The 17,383-nt window shown below is 39.2% G+C and overlaps 1 protein-coding gene across 1 annotated transcript; it reads right to left on the bottom strand.

The window, feature by feature from the left end:
- Positions 1 to 1,277: 1,277 nt before the first annotated feature.
- On the bottom strand, positions 1,278 to 16,236 carry LOC105301926 (zinc finger protein 14-like). Its single transcript, XM_011374791.2, is given in 6 exon segments — positions 1,278 to 4,260; positions 4,263 to 6,001; positions 6,411 to 6,471; positions 6,672 to 6,798; positions 14,555 to 14,755; positions 16,070 to 16,236. Coding segments are annotated over 5 exon segments (2,043 nt in total). The 5' UTR covers positions 14,561 to 14,755; positions 16,070 to 16,236; the 3' UTR covers positions 1,278 to 4,150.
- Between the last annotated feature and the right edge of the window lie 1,147 nt (positions 16,237 to 17,383).

Genomic DNA, 17,383 nt, shown 5'->3' with positions numbered 1-17,383 from the left:
TAGGCTTGGGCTGGGAAACAAAGAGCTGGAAATGGGCTGTGGAGGAGATGGAAGGAAATGATGCTGACGCCCATGACTGAGGCGTCCCCAGGCAGACCCCACTTGGGATGTACCTTTATCTCAGAGCCACAGGTCATCCAGGGATCTGTCCAAGGAGCCTGATTTAAACTCCAGGACAGATTCTTGGAGCCCTCCCACTTCACTCCTAGTTACGTGCATGAGATGAGGGCAGTGTAACCCCAGAGGACACTTTCTCAATTGAGACAGGGCTGCAAGAAAGGCCTGGTAGGGACTGAATTCTTCACCGCAAACTTTCAATCTTTCCCATGAAGGATCCCACAGTACTGGAAAGAAGTGTTGAAAACATAGAAATCAAGGTTCAGGGGAGCTTAATATTCTTTCAGGATATGAAAGGGAGTGTCTTATTCATTTCTATTAAATATATATAATACTAAGTATACTTGTGAATTTTCTCAAATGTATAGAAATACTGCCATTGAAAATGGAAAACATGCCATCACCCCAAGAGAACACTCTTGTGGTGCCCATATGAACAAAACCCCACCTAATTTTCCTTAACTCTAAAAATAAAAATGAACAAAGATTTAATTTTCTTTGCTCTTTACTTGAAGCTGCTACTTGTATTTTTCAGACTTCCAGAAAATGTGGTGGAGTCTAAACATAGCTGTTGAATCCTGTCAACAGCTAAATGAGCTGTGGGGCTGTGAGGATTATTGAAACAAGAGGTTTCTAGCCACTCATGTAAGAAAAAAAGATGGTGAAAATTTCCCATCTCTCTTGTCCCACTCAATTACGGTATCACTCAAAATAGTACTCCCTCTCTGTAACTCACCTCAGTTATTCCTTGAATGACTGCCTTTATACATCTATACCTGTTTGTGGTGTTTCCACTGGGGAATCACAGTGGACCTGCACAGATATCATCCTACACATAAAGTAAACTCAGGATGGGCTAGAATGGTGCAGATGAATGTAACTCTTTCTCTGATTAAGAGAACTCCATGGTGCAATGGGGTACACATGTGTCACTCAGTGTGTACAGCAGCATTATGGACATGTCAAATACAATAATGTTTTACATGCTTAAAAATAAGTGATAAATCCTCTCAAATGACATTAAACACAGAAAGACACTACAAATATCTGTGGCTAAAATCAACAAAGTCTCAAGTTCCATAAAACAATGTCCAAATTCATGACTACATGTTATATACACAAGATTTTGTTAAGAACTGAATAAAAGAATATGAGCCATGTTTATGTTTTTATCTCTATGGTGATTCTTTATTGTTAACCAATGAAAGCAGGACATCCTATATTGCCACCTATTATTTACTTCCATAACCAAGCTGTCCTGGAAACAGTGGTTAAGCTGTATTATATAGCTGAAGTACAAGTGATCAATAATAATATCCTCACTCATTGAGCTCCTACTGTCATAAAAAATATATATACACCCAGCCTATTATGCCACATCAGTTTTTACTTTCCTTCAAAGCCCTTATAAACCAAAGCTTTACCATTTGTTAACCTTACTTTTCCCACAAAAATTTAAGCACCAGGACTGCAAGAACAAGTTTGTCTCATGTCACTGTACCCAAATTCTACTGTGCCTTGATTATCTATGCTAAGGTGGCTACAATAACTCTGAAGTGCATGGCAACAGGGGATGTTGACATATTAGCACCAAGGGTACAGTCTGAGCAAGAAAGTCTTGATTGGACCAGTGGTCCTGTCTTTCTCCCTTGCAAGGCTTGTGTACTCTCACAATTTACCTAAACTTAAAGTTGAGTCAGAAAGGTGATATTAAAAACATTATGCAGTATGCTAAGAAGTGAATTTACATATTTTAACTGAGGTACTTTATGTGGTAAACAATGTAATACACCATAGGAAATATGCCAGTGTTCAGATAAGTACTAAAGGCATAAGCCAGTTCAGAGGACTGGGAGCTGGCCTGCAATCTGTTAGGCCAAGTCTTATCCTGCTGAAGAGCAAGATGTCACATACTTCCTTCATCAAAGGTAATCATTGACCATGATGGACCAAGACGAAAAAGTATTTTGTAAACATGTCTCACAAATGGTAAATACGACAATGCCAAATCATAAAAATGACCAATATTGCCCTCCTCTTACAATATGACTCACTGGGAGTTCTTACAAATCAAGTTTAGCTCTACTATGATGTTTTCACATTCTAAAAACAAGGTTTATATTATCATTAACATAATGTTTACCTCCTCATAGCACTCAATATACAAAAACGTTGTGTTGCCTCAAATAGTCCCAACACAAGCCAAATCCTAACAAAGTCCTAGGCAACCTTTTATGTTACACCCCACAGCCATGTGTACTCTGCGGTCACTCTAATTATTAGAATTAATTACACTCCTCTCTTTGACTACAGGTGCGATCCTCCAGGTCACTGGCAAGAGGGCACTGAGGAAAACCATGATTTCAGGTTTGGGGATTAGGCAAAAAGGACAATTAGAGTCATGACAAAAATTGTAACTATAAAAGATAAAATATGCCTGAAGAAAAATTACTTGAACTGAAATGCACATGATAAAATTGACTCAACGTATAATGATTAAATGAAGAGAATTGCAAAGTTTGTTTTAAAATCTCTAATTATGAGACATATTAACATTTGAAAAACACAATATTTGTTAGTATACAACAGCTTAGCTAACAATTAAATTTTATTAAAGACCTACAGAAATGCTCATTTGACCAAAAAAAATACATACTTTTAATCACATACAATCAAACACAACTGAAAACATTCCAAGGGATTACATTTAGCTACAAGTAACAGGAAACATCCACAATCTTCCTGACAGGAGGAAGGTGCTTATTCTCACATGGAAGGACCAGGTCAAGGCAGCAGAAAAACACACTCCCATGTCCTTCTTTTTCAGTGCACCACTGCAGATGTCACGGTCAATCAAGAAAACATACTCACCAGAACTATTAACAGCATAAAGCTGTTTCCTATGTGAATTAGACCTTATACAGATATAATCCAAAGAAGGGAACCAAAGAATACTCACAAGCATGAAAGGCTGAAATAGTTTCCTGGTGGACATAAGAGGAGTGACAGAAAAATCTAAACTGATGGATCTTTGATGTGGATTTTGTGAAGACATCAGCGGAAACCTACATTTCTCAGAAAATAAATATCAGACAGTTGTTGGTGGTTTTGAGAATAGTTTTGATTGGAAGGTCAAAGAATTTGGATAATGGGCTGGAAGACGTTATCATCAAAGCTCCTATTTATCTGTCTGGCGGCTCCAAAATCTGTCTTCATTTTTGCCTTCCGAATCTCATAGAAGTAAGGCTACAAAGGAATTCTAACATGAACTGGAAAATCAAGTTCCTAACATTACCCAACGGGAGGGATAATCTCCAGCTCTAGATTTTGTTGCCCTATCACAGGTCTCTCTTCATAACTCATAGTCAATTCACCCAACATCAGTCTGAAGGAAGAACAAAAAGCCAAGGCCCAAATATGAAAATAAAAATTCACATGATACTATACTCTTTCCTAAACTTGCCACACATAAAATTTATTCTTACTAGTCATTAGTATGGAAAATAAACAAAAAGCTCCAATACTCACCACCCCACCCCCACCAAAAGGAGCTGTGTTAAGAGGGACTGCCACTAGGCAACTAGAAAAAGTCACTAGGAACACCCAAATACCAAACTGTCATTTTTCAATAGCCCCTTAAAACAAAATATTATAAAAAATATTTAGCCTAACAACATATAAAAAATATACTTCAATTCAACCATTGATCTAATAGGCTTAGCTGACAATCGATAGAACTATTAAATACTTTAAGAAAAAAGCACTATTTATCTTATGTACTATTGTTGAAAGACAACTCTCAGAAATACCTCACATGAATATTCATTTCTGAAATTAATAGAAATCCAGTCCAATGATGCACTATAAAAAAAGGTTCAATATACACAGTATGTTTACAACACTAATAATAAACGTTTCATGTTGAAAGTTTTCTGTCACTTACACCTGAATTAATTTCTATCAAGCTTTCTTACATTACCTACATTTTAATTTCTTTTTCATAGGAATTTTCACATGTAAAAATGCGGACCAATTAGTCTTTCCCAAGCTGTTTACATTCAAGAGTTTTTATACAGGTAATTATTTCATGCTTTCGAAAGGAAATGGGATTACTGAAGCTTTTCCCAAATTCTGTACTTTTCTTGGTTTCTCGCCAGTGTGCATTGTCATGTGTCTTCTAAATGTTGTGTGATAAATGAAGGCTTTTCCACATTCCTTACATTCATAGGGTTTCTCTCCAGTATGAGTTCTTTCATGTGTTTGTAAGGAACTTTGATCTTTGTAGGCTTTACCACATTGTTTACATTCAAAAGGTTTCTCTCCAGTGTGATTTCTTTCATGTTTTTGAAGGTCACTGGGATACCTAAATGCTTTATTACAGTTTTTACATTCATAGCGTTTCCTTGCAGTGTGATTTCTTTCATGTTTTCGAAGATAACGAAGACAACTAAATTGTTTACTACATTTTTCACATACATATGGTTTCTCTCCAGTGTGATTTCTTTCATGTGTTTGAAAACTTTGGTACCATCTGAAGGTTTTCCCACATTCCTTACATACATAAGGTTTTTCTCCAGTATGAATTCTTTCGTGACTTTGTAAAGTACTGAAATATCTGTAGGCTAGCCCACATTCCTTACATTCATAAGGTTTCTCTCCAGTATGAGTTCTTTCATGTCTTTGTAAGGTACTGTAGTACCTGTAGGCTAGCCCACATTGCTTACATTCATAGGGTTTCTCTCCAGTGTGAATTTTTTCATGACGTCGAAGATAACTGACACAACTAAAGGATTTACTACATTGTTTACACTCATAAGGTTTCTCTCCAGTGTGACTCCTTTCATGTATTTGGAAGCCTAGATGAGAAATAAAAACTTTTCCACATTCCTTACAGTCATAGGGTTTCTCTCCTGTGTGAGTCCTTTCATGTGTTTGTAAAGCACTGTGACCTCTATAGGCTTTACCACATTGTTTACATTTATAGGGTTTTTCTCCAGTGTGAGTCCTTTTGTGTCTTTGTAAGGTACTGTAATATCTATAGGCTAGCCCACATTCCTTACATTCATAGGGTTTCCCTCCAGTGTGAATTCTTTCATGTTTCTGAAAACTTTGATAACACCTGAAGGCTTTTCCACATTCCTTACATTCATACGGCCTCTCTCCAGTGAATTTTCTTTCATGTGTTTGGTAATTATGATAATATCTGAAGGCTTTTCCACATTCCTTACATTCATAGGGTTTCTCTACAGTGTGAATTTTTTCATGACTTCGAAGGTAACTGAGACAACTGAATGCTTTACTACATTTTTTACATTCATAGGGTTTTTCTCCAGTGTGACTCCTTTCATGTATTTGAAAACCTAGATGAGAACTGAAAGCTTTACCACATTGTTTACATTCATAGGATTTCTGGCCTGTGTGGGTCCTTTCATGTGTTTGCAAGGCATTGTAATATCTGTAGGCTTTACCACATTGTTTACATTCAAAGAGTTTATCTCCGATGTGGGATCTTTCATGTATTTGAAGTGAAGTTGAAGAACTATGGGCTTTCCCACATTCCTTACATTTATAGGTTTTTTCTCCATTGTGCTTTCTCTCATGTTTTTCAAAACACTGGACATAACTGAAGGCTCTCCCACAGATGTTACATTTATACGGCTTCTCTTCATATTTCTGATACTCAAAGGGCTTATATCCAGTGTGACATCTGATGTGCTTACTGTGAGAAGAATGATGCATGAAAACTTTCCCACACACGCTGTTTTTCTGTGGTTTTCTCCCAAAAAGAATTTTCTTCTTCAGATTGAGATTTGAAATAAGGCTGAAGTTTCCTCCACATTGACTACCCTCTTTCCCTTCACAGATTCTCTTTACCATATGACTTCTGTAAAAAACAAGACGCACATAATTAACAATTTGTCAGAGATTTTATGTTTATTAGTAGGTATTTAAATTACATTTTGTTGATTTATAGCAAAATTGAAGGTTTTCCCCTTGTCTGAATGAATGGCCTGAAATTGAATACATGTACTGAATGCTCTGCAAGAGGACTTTCAGCCTTACTATTATCAAAACAGTGATATTCATATATAGGGCTTACTAACACTGTTTTCTTTTTGAACCACTTTTCAAACACTGAACATTTTTATCATATATAAGAAAGAAATTTGGTGAAAATTTTCTGAGAAGTGTATATTTGAAGCAGCAGTTGTTCTGTTTGCTTCTTTTGAAAATTTTACAGAATACCAGACTTGTCATGTTAGACAATGATTTCTATTGTGATTGTGACTCACCTTAGTTTTCTAACCCGGTTTTTGTACTGATCTTCAATATCATGATCTTCCCATTTTTTTCCTAAAATGCAGACCCAGAAAAATGATTCCAAAGTATTAGAAATTATAGAAAAATTATTAGATTCTAGCTCTACAATGAGCTGTGACCATGCCCAGTTTATTTACCAATGTCTTTCCTTCCCACCTTACACATCTGAGAACATTGTTGAAAGGTGAGAAACACCTGATCTCTAATTGAGAAAGGGAACTTGTCATTCTTACCTACTGAGGCCAGATTCCTGAAGGTTTCCCGCATCACATCTCTGTAGAGTTCCTTCTGTAAAGAATCCAGTAAAGCCCATTCTTCCAAACTGAAGTTCACAGCCACATCCTCAAAAGCCACCAAATCCTAAAAAATTCCAATTACGTGTACAGTAAAATGTGAGAGACTGACAACACTGCACATCTACACTCTAGTTACAAGAAGGTTACATATGATTCTGTAGTCTCCAAATATTTATTCTATGACTTTATCATCAGAAACTTACTCTCTGAACACATTTACTTCCTCATAAATTTAAGAGCATCATGAACATATAGCAATCATTTACACATTCTTACTGTGATCACATTACGTCCTAATTTTTCTAACAGCATGATTCAAAGAATGTTGGGAAACAAATGCTATTCAAGTGAAACAAGTATTATCATTTTAAGTTCGATTTCTTGAGAGAAAAATTCTTTCATCTCCTTCCTTATTTCCCACCAATTACAGTGCTCCATGAGGCAGATGTTAATATCTGCACAAGGTTTTAATGAATAAAAACATAATGAAGAACTACAAGCTTTTTGTTCTAGTCCCATCACTAAACATGAGAGTCCAGGAGGCCTGTGGAAATCCAACTTTTAATAAAGCCACCTGGCCATGTTGTCCTAATTCTTCCAGGACATTAAAAGTAACTGTATGTAGCTGGCTGAAAGAAAATATTCTTATGGAGAAGCACTGCTGTTATGTAATATTTATCACAGCCTCAGTTCTTCCTTTCTCACTCTATCTGATTTGATGGTCTAGAAAGTTATTTGGAACTTAAGAGCTCAGACACGAGCAAGAAGGCATGACAACTTGGAACACCCAATCCCTAAACTCCTGTGCCTCAGGGCTGTTCCAGCCAATGTTTGGCACACATGGACACATACTGAGATAATAATATGCCAGAAGTGCTCTTTCCATCAAAACCGTTAACAGTCTACTCTGGGTCCTGTTGACACAGAGGGACGGGTTAATAACTTTAGACTGCAAGGGAGTTCACTGATGTTCATAATAGTGTGATAGTGAACTTATTCATGATAATAAAATATGTAGAGGCTGAAGCAGTGATTTTAGGCAACAGAACATAACATCTCCATTCTCCAATCAGGAGGAAGCATTTCTTGAGCAACTACTCTAGAAGCTGCCCTCCCTTCTTCTGTCATTTCCAAGCACCTCTGTGGCATAAAGAATCATGATCACTCAACCTGAGCATGGGAATCCTTCAGTTCATGACACCATACATGGCCAGTAGGTGCTTCCACAATTGAGGTTTCTGAAGATAGTAAGGCCTCTCAAGCAGGCATGAAATAGCCTGCAAGGGGTAAAAAAAAAAAAAAAAAAAAAAAGGTGTATGGATTTATTTTTTCGTAAGGTTGGAGATGAGCTAAGGAGAGTGTTCACACAAAAGGGCAGAATCTGGCATGGATTCAATCACTTGCTACCACAAAGGAGGGAGCACTAAGGTTTCTTATCAACTTGTACAGATGTGGGGCACAAGGGGAAGGAAGGATGAGGCTCTAAAGCTGTCAGTCATCAATCATGAAAAATTGGAAAAGAAGACTGCCAGTTTCTGGTCTGGCATTTAAGTAACTTAGAAGCTGTCATTCCCAAATTCAAAAAGGCAAAAAAAAAGAAAAAAAAATTGAAATGAACTTCTCTTATTTGATCCATCAGAAAATTTAGATCACAGGGCAATCTGGTATCTCCAAAATTGGGAAAGAAATAATAAGCATGACATTTTAAATATGTCCAAATATTGTTTTTAACATGGCCTGTACTTAAAAAAAAAAAAAAAAATCTATGTCAGCAAAGTTTAATGCAAAGACAAGAACAAAATAATAGAATACGGTATCCATGAACCCTAGGAAAACTTTCTTTAAACAGAAGGTTAAATACATGTGGTGGGAATATCTGAAGTAAAAGACAGAAAAGAACAGAAGAAACCGATGAAGTAACAATCACTGAGACTTTCCTAAAATTAATGATAAACAGCAAGATTCAGTGTGGTCAGAGAACACCAAACATGAAAAACAAGAGAAGTTCACATCCAAGTATCTCATATTTGAACTAGATGAAAATCAAAGACAGAATACATTGAAAGAAGCCAGAGGGGAAAGGAAACTTCTTAGTAAGAGAGACACAAAAATTAGAATTAAATCAAACTTCTTTTCAAAAACCATGCAAACAAGAAGAGAGTGGAATGAAATATTTAAAATTGTGGGGAAAAAACCCCAATCTCTTAAAATTCTCTACCAAACAAAATTATTCTTCAAAAATAAAGGAGAAACATTTTCTGAGAGGAAAAACAAGTAATTTGACATTATACACCTCCTTAGAAAGAAACATTAAAAAATTCATCAGAAAAAAATGTAAGTGATGAAAGTAGAGGATTATAAAAGAAGTAAATGAAGGAAAAATATCTTTCGTATTTCTTGTAATTAACATAACAGATGACGCTTTGTTTAAAATAGAATTGGTAATGATGTATTTGACAACTATAAGTTATGGATAAGTGGAAAAAATGACAACAATGTGATAGGACAATGTGAGAGGAGGGAAGTGGAAACAGTGTGTGACCAGTGACACCGTGTACTGTAACTTGACCTAGGCAGTGGCTCAGTTGTAACTGTATACTGAAAACTCAAGGGCGACCACAAAAAGTTTAAATAAATACATATAATGCTATAAGAAGAAAATGAATTAGGGAAAATGCTCAATTAAAGCCAGAGAAAGCAGAAAATGTACAAGAGCAAAATAAACAAAGAGCAAACGTAACATATAGAAAACAGGACGAACTGTGGTAGATATTATCCAAGTGTATCAATCACCTCTTTAATCAGTGGTCTCACTACAACTGAAAGACAAATACAGTGCTGTAATATCAGATTTTTAAAATGACAATTATATGTAGTCTACAAGAAAACTACTTTAAATATGAACACAGAGATAGATGAAAGCTAAAGTCATGGAGAAAATGTACCACGGTAACAGTAATCAAAGGAAAGCTGGCATGAGGATAGGAATTTCAGACTATGCAGATTTCAGACCAAAAAAAAAAGCACTCAGAGATAAAGAGAGACATTACATAATGAAAAAGCAGTCCATCTCCAAGGAAGTACAGCAATCCCTTATATATATGTGCATAGCAACCCAGGGGCAAAATACATGAGGCAAGAACTCATGGAATGCAAAGAGAAACAGATGAATCCACTACCACAGCTGTAGATTTTAATACTCTTTTATCACAAATTATAAATTCCAGCAGCAAAAAGTCACAAAAGACAGAGTTGACCTGAACACTGCCATGTAAACAACAAGAGCAGAGTACACATTCTTCTCAAGTTCATATGGAACCTTCACCGAGACAGAACACATTCTGGGACACAAAACACATCTTAACAAATTTAAAAGAACAGAAATCGTAAAATAAGCTCTCATACCATACAGGTTTAATCTAGAAATCAATAATAGCAGGATAGCTGGAAAATCACCAAATCTGTGGAGATTCAACAACATAATTCTCAATAATACATGGGATCAAAGAAAAAGTATCGAGAGAAATGAAAAATGATTTGAATTACATAAAATAAATATACAAATTATCAAAAGTTGCGGGATGCAGCAAAAGCAATACCTAGAAGAAAACTTATGCCATTAAACAAATACACTAGAAAAAGAAAGACCAATAATGTAAGTAGCTCCCTTAGGAAACAATAAAAGAAAAAGAGCTAATTAAACTCAAAGTAAGCAGAATTAAAGAAATAATAAAAATTAGAAATCATGTAATTGTAGGAAACCAATGGAGAAAAGAAAAAAAAGGCTGTACTTTGACAAGATTAATAAAATTGATAAGCATCTAGTCAACATAACTAAAAGAGGGAGACAGATATTACAATGTGAGGCCATCATGGGTAACTCTATAGAGAAGGCTCTTTAGTAAGGGGCTCTCTGAGGACACTGTCAGGTGTATCTGCTGTAGGCAATTTAAACAGCCTGTTTGGCAGGGGGGGCACATTCAAGGTGGGCCAATTTGCAAGTAACAGCATAAATGAGCTCAAGTAAAATTTGTAAATAGGAATACACTACCTCCCAAACACATAAGAATCTAGACAGTGTTGTGGGTGCTGAAAGGGACTACTGCTATTTCTTCATGGTGTCACAAATTGAGGGGCCTTCTGTTTATTTTTGGAAATGTAACCAAGGTAGCAGGGCCTCATAATATCTGGGGCAATGGCCCATCCACTTTTTGTGCGCCCCTTTTGTCAATACATGTTATGTGCTGAATGTCAAATGAATGTCCACAAAGAAGAATGTTACTAATGTCACGTCCTATCTCTTCTCTACCATGGAGCAAGGTAAACACAGCTCAGATCTTACCTGCAGAGACTGTGTGCAGCGGCAGTGGTGCTGGGGTTCCCTGAGGGGAACCAGGTAAGGGTGTGTGATACCCCTTCAGAGATGAAGGCCAAGTGCAGCTGGGAGGCTGTTGACACAGGCACTGAACAGACCAGATTTGGCCAAATCTGTGATAGCAGAATGTGTACCAGTTGTGAGTGGATAGGGTCAGTAATTCCCATAATGTTGTGAACTGGGACTAGGGTCTGATCTGGTGCCACCACAGCCTGAAGGTTGTAGTCATCCACTGGGAGGTGTCATTCATTCTTCCAGGTTTAAGAACAGGCCAAATTCCGCTATTCAAAAGAGGCACTGGGGATAATCACTTTTCTCTAAAAGGTTTCTTATAACAGTTTTCAATCCTTGAGGGTCCTGTTTACTTTACACTGGGCCGTACTAATTTCAGTCAGGGTTAAGGCCCATGGAGTCCATTTTCTGAAGCCAGTTAGGTGAAGATAATTTAAATTCATGAACTGTTGGTTCAGAGCTGTTCTGCTCATGATGGGACATTTTAGGACAATCGGTGCTGGAAGTGTGAGAAAAGGCAAAGATTTCTGATGCTTCAGGCCAAGTACACACCACTTTGTCCTCTATATTATGTTAAGTAATTCCCCTGAGGTCATGGGGGACCTTGCTTAAATTTACTGAGCCCAAGTATAACTGTAATTTAACACAGCATTAAATAACTTCGTGAATGTTTGTGAATTACTGCATTACAGGAGGTGGTCACATTAACTCAAAACCTATGTTTTAGAGGCTCAAAAGCCAAGGAACACACCCTTTTATCTTTTTCATTTAAATACTTCTGATAAATTTCAGATTTGCAGCTGGGTCAAATTCTGGGGTTTTTTTCAATGCCCTTTTTCCTCTTATTCCCTCTTCGCGTGTCCTTTCCTATTTTGTATTTTAGGTCACTGGGTAAACTTCAGGTAAATGGGTGTCCTCTCTACCCTAGTATTCATAAATTTCTTCCTCCAGAGGGTCCCCAAATCAGTGCCATCAGGATTAGAGGCCTCATCCATGGAAATGGTCACTATATAGGATTTAAGAACCCTAGGCTTACATCTGGTTTGAACTAGTTCCTTCACTGTGCCACAGTGAGGCTATGGGTGTGGTCCCCAATAGCTGCAGGGTCAGGGTCTGCACTGAGGCAGAGGCAGGGGCAGCAGCAGCAGAGGTACATAAGGAACCTGGGGAGCCCTCTGCTATCAGGAGAGAGGACCCGGCCCACCAGCTATGGGCTGCCTAACCTGTCTCCTCTCTCTCTATCTGAAATACCTACTCTTTAAGGAGAGACTGTCTGATGGGCTTGTTTCATTCACGGGGTACAATCATCCCCGAATGCCCCTTAGACATCATCCTGTTGGGGTGACCTCAGTCTCAATCAAACCTTCGACTCATTTTAATGAGTGCCCCACTCCCGTACTGTGCCAAAAGACAAGGAATTACCTAAACTCATAACTTGGAGGTTCTACAGACCCTAGGCTCGGTGGGTCCACAACACAGCGCAGGGCAGCACAGCCCACAGGAGGGCTGCAGCTTCCCATGTGTGGGCCTCCAGGTCCTCATCAGCCTGACAGATAAGAAGCACCAGAGAAAGGGAGAGATGGGGGTTAAGTTGTCAGGAGTCAAACATGTGTGAAATATGTGGACCCTGACTCCTCATTATAAGAACAAACACAAGACAATCTGGCTTGTTTTTATATAAAGAAACTCTAACAGGATGATTTAGAAGTGATCAAACCTAGTGATTGGAGGGTGGGCAGAATAAGCACAGGAGCAACATGAAGATAGTGATCTTAAGTTAGTTTCCTCTTTTAAGCATTTTCAAAAATAGCTTTGCCATTCATTATTTAAAACAGGATAGAAATTTATATATACCACATTTTCCTATGATGAATCATTATTAATTAATTTTGCTTTTCAAAATTAATTGAATTTTAACTTTTCTGCATAGGAAACCTCTCTAAGATTTAAACACTAAGTGATGTCTTTTAAACACTAAGTGATGTCAAACACTAGATCATAAAAAATTTACACATCCTTTTCTATCTAAAAAAAAAAGGGACATTATAATACTTTTTCTATCCACTATATTTCACGCTTGAGATATTTTCAGGATTGAGTAGCATATTATAATGCATTAGGGGTTTATAATCCAGCCCTGAAATAGACTACAAATTTCAAAGATTTGCATAAGCTTTGAGGTGTTTTCCTCCTGTAAATGAAAACACATATCCCATTGTTTTTTCTTTAGATCCATTAAAACGGTAATTAATTTGCCTTAGTGTGGAGACTTCCATGATGTGACCGCTATCTATCTCACAAACTAGACCACGATTGGATGGAAGTTGCTTTCTGCAGCGCTGCCCTCCCCCAGAGTCTGTCTAATCATAATCCATGTTCTTTCTGACAAAAATCAGCACTCCACCTCGGCCTCCTGCTATGTGCTGGTTCCTGGCACAGGCTGTTGTCAAAACCTGGTCAAGCATGTAATTTTCCATACTGGAAGCATTCAAGTACTAGTACCCCTGCCTTGTATGTAAATATCCCTTAATAAAATCATCACCAGACTGGAGTGGCAGCCTCTTTCTTAGTTCTTTCCCTGCCGTCTGCTTATGAAGCAACATTTTCATTCTTGGAGCTTTTTCCTGGTTCTGCCTGTACTAATACTCAGGCATAGCACGGCCTAAAGCTCTCTAAAGACGTGGACTTACAAAAAATGACCTAAAAATAGAAAAAGCACCTGAGAACTTAAAAAGCACCCATCTCAGATCTTCAAGTTCTCCTGCCTAAATGCAACCAAAATTCTATTTGGTTCCCCAAATCTCTGGCCGTATTCACACGGTATCTCTCAATTAAGTTATATTTTAAATGCCCAGGTGCTAATGGACACTAGAATCAGAGGGCTGCAATATTCACTGGATAAAGGAAACCAACCAATGAAAAGAAACACCAACTACTGGAATCAAAACAGATAAGCAGACTGCTTCCTTATAGTTCAGGGAAAAATAAAATAAAAGATTCAGAGGGATAAACATAATCTCAAGCAGGGGTGGTCTAGGCACTCCTGGTTAACGCAGAACCCCTGTAGTGGGTCAGTCCCTTGGGGAAGGAGGGTGGGACTCCTGAGCAGCCCCAGGAATGAACTCTGGGAGCTCGACATCCCTCCCTTTCCTGTAAGCACAGAAGCGCTCCCTCCCCCAGGCTTCCATGCTCACAGTGAGAAAACTCACCCTGATTCCGTTTAAGTTCTGACCCAAATGAACTCCTCAATTCATAAACCCTTTGTCTATGAGAAAGAACCCCTGATCGTCACAGACTTTCTCAATGTGCACGAATTACACTGACTGTGGATAGAAAACTCGAACACAAGATCTAAAAATGTCTAGCCCTAAAAAACCACAGCTTATAACCTCAGAATGTGCATCATCGCCCCCTCCCCCATGTACACATGTACCCCCATCTTTCCAGGGCTGCAGCTTCTCTCAATGTGAAGGCTCCTCCACAGTAGGTGTGAGCAGGTAGGATACCTGCAGGGGGAGGCTCCCCAGGAAGAATCACTGGGCCTTCAAGTGCTTCCCTTTGCAGGTCAAGGGAACCTTGGCTTGGGTCACTGACCACAAGCTTCTGATTGTACTGGAGCTGCTTTGGACCACCACTGATATTTTAAATGATACTCAGTGTTTGCGCAATCCACCAAATTCACATAAACCCAGTGTTACATGGAAAGGAAGAAATAAAATTATAAGGGTCTTCTACTAGCTCAGTTATAAAATCCTTAATATCTATTCTTTTCAGAAAAATATGTCAGTTAATTATATTTCCAGGGAAAGTAATTGGTTTGTAAATAATGATTCATACTTGAGCACTTCTGCCCTGCAAGTCTGAACCTGGAATTTATTTGAAACCATCAAAAGTAAAAAGTAGACCTCAGAAAATTACTAGACATGCTCAGGGGAAGAGAGAGTGAAAGAATTCTACAGAAATGGAATGTAAGACTGGAATGTTTGTTGTTTGTTTTTTTTTTTCGGAAATTCATCTCTTATGCCTGTTCCGAACTATTTTATACTGTCTTTCAAGCTTTATAATTAAATACATTTTACCCCTATTGAAAAACAGACATAAATTAGTCGGTAAGTCTTTTTAAGTGACAAATCCGGGGAGAGGCCGAACTCACGGGACAAAATACCCAAGAAAGATTCAAGGAGGAGCCTCCACCCAAAGGACTTCCCACAAGACGTCTATACCCGGGGTGGGGCGGAGTCCTGGGAAGAGGAATGGGGATTTCAAGCTACTTGATTTCAAGGATTTCAAGTTTTCCAGGTGGTTATTCCCGGCTCTCCTCTCATATAAAATATCCAGAAAAAAAAAAAGTTAAGTCTTTAAAATGAGCTATCTATGGCTCAGTGGAAAAAAATGACAAATAGTTGATAATGCTGATATGAATCGCAGAGGGGAAGTTAGCGCTTCAGAACGCGAGGAGGGAACTAGAAATTTAAGGATTTATTGCCAGTCTTGGAAAGAGCTAGGTTAGGGGTACAGGGTCATGGATCTGACACCCTGCTCTTCAAACATTTGGAAAACTCAGGAGACAACGGAGGGCCCCTGGAGAGAAAGAAGGGACTGGGGACCCCACAGGCCACAGCTTCTCCCAAGTACGAACTCGCAGACACAATTATCCCCCGACGACCCTCCCTGTGGTCACCGCGCCATCTGGGGAGACGCGGGGCTGCGGGCCCAGAGCTGCCCAGAGAGGCTCCGGGCCGGTTCGAAGTAACCACGCACAGTGGCGGGACAGGACACGCGGTGTCCCAGCTGCCCGCCCACGCTGTGGTGCCAGCGGCGCCACAGGCAGCCCCGCGTCCGCAGATTCCACACTGGACCTCGGGGCGGCCGCGTCCTTCCACCGCCGGTTAGAGCCGGTTCCCTCCAGGCCCTCCTCCCAGTCTCTGCACGGGCTCCGCACACTCACCATTTCCAGATTTCCTGGGTCTCCCGAGTTCTGCCTACGACTCCCACAACCGGTACGGATCACAGCTGTACAGAGGCTGTACCCCAGTGATCATGAAAGGCAGGGAAAACACGAACCCTCAGGCAGCCAGACAGGGTACAGACCACCACGACTTCCCGGAGCATCGCCCCACCCACCTGCTCCAACGGACCCCCTGATTGGACAGATCTAAAGACCGCGCTCTCCTCTGCCTGAGTGACAGCAGGCAGGAGGACCCTGGCTCCAAGGAAACATCTTGCTCAGGCGGGCCGGATCCGGACCCACCATGGGACGTTTGTATAAACAGAATTTTTTTAGTCCTGGGGCTTTCTGTGTTGTTTTCCCCAGCTCTTTGTGAACGGAAGGGCAAGCTGTGCACAGGGAATTCCTGATTCAGTTTCCAAATGAAACAAATAAGACAAGAGAGTGGCCCAGGACGGGCCAGGATGGAATAACAGGGGCCTTATGTCCTCTAGGTGAGAAGGACTTGGCGATAAGGCTGTTTAGCCCACTCACGTAACTGAGACTTCTGTTTGCAAACGCAGACACTTAAATGTGACTGTAATAGAGTCTGGCCCCGTTTTAGTCTTTGATCCTTGAAAGCACTGAGCCTTCCACCCATCCCTGCCCCACTCCCCATTCATTTGGTCCTTAAGAGAAGGAAGCCCAGAGAGAGCACTTGGCTCTGGTGGGAAGTTGGAGCCCTGCAGGCCTAGCCTGGGCTCAGGGACTCTTCCCAGGGGGTGAGATGTGTTCATTACACTCTCAGGTGTACATTTTACACTGAAAGGAAATTTAATTTACATTAGTTTTTCCTCTGTCCTTGGAGAACTTTGAAATGCAAACGACTGTCATACCCCTAAGACAATTGATTCCTATTTTTAGTACTATATGAATAACAATAAATAGTTATATAAATGTGGGATGCACCTGGAAACTTTTTCCTTCTGAATTTATTGAAGTATAATTTACTAATCAATTAGTCTATATTTTAAAGATTACCATGTGATGATTTGATATACCTATACTGTACACTATACTTAAACTTTGCTAAAACACTGAATAAGCACTCTCAACACACACACACACACACACACACACACACACACACAACTATTTGAAGTAGTGGGTGTGTTAATTAACCTGGAAATTAATGTGCCTGAAGAAATTGAATAGCGAAACTCTTTTGGAATCTTTCCCATTCATTTATACAACTCTTAAGCTCTTTTGAGACTACTTGGCAGTTTTCAGAGTATGTGTTTGTTAAATTTATTCCTTTTGATTATTGTAAATGCA

This window comes from Pteropus vampyrus, unplaced genomic scaffold (assembly GCF_000151845.1).
Source record: "Pteropus vampyrus isolate Shadow unplaced genomic scaffold, Pvam_2.0 Scaffold255, whole genome shotgun sequence".
NCBI lineage: Eukaryota > Metazoa > Chordata > Mammalia > Chiroptera > Pteropodidae > Pteropus > Pteropus vampyrus.
The sequence above is the reverse complement of the archived record's forward strand: the minus strand, read 5'-3'. Positions and strand labels throughout refer to the sequence as shown.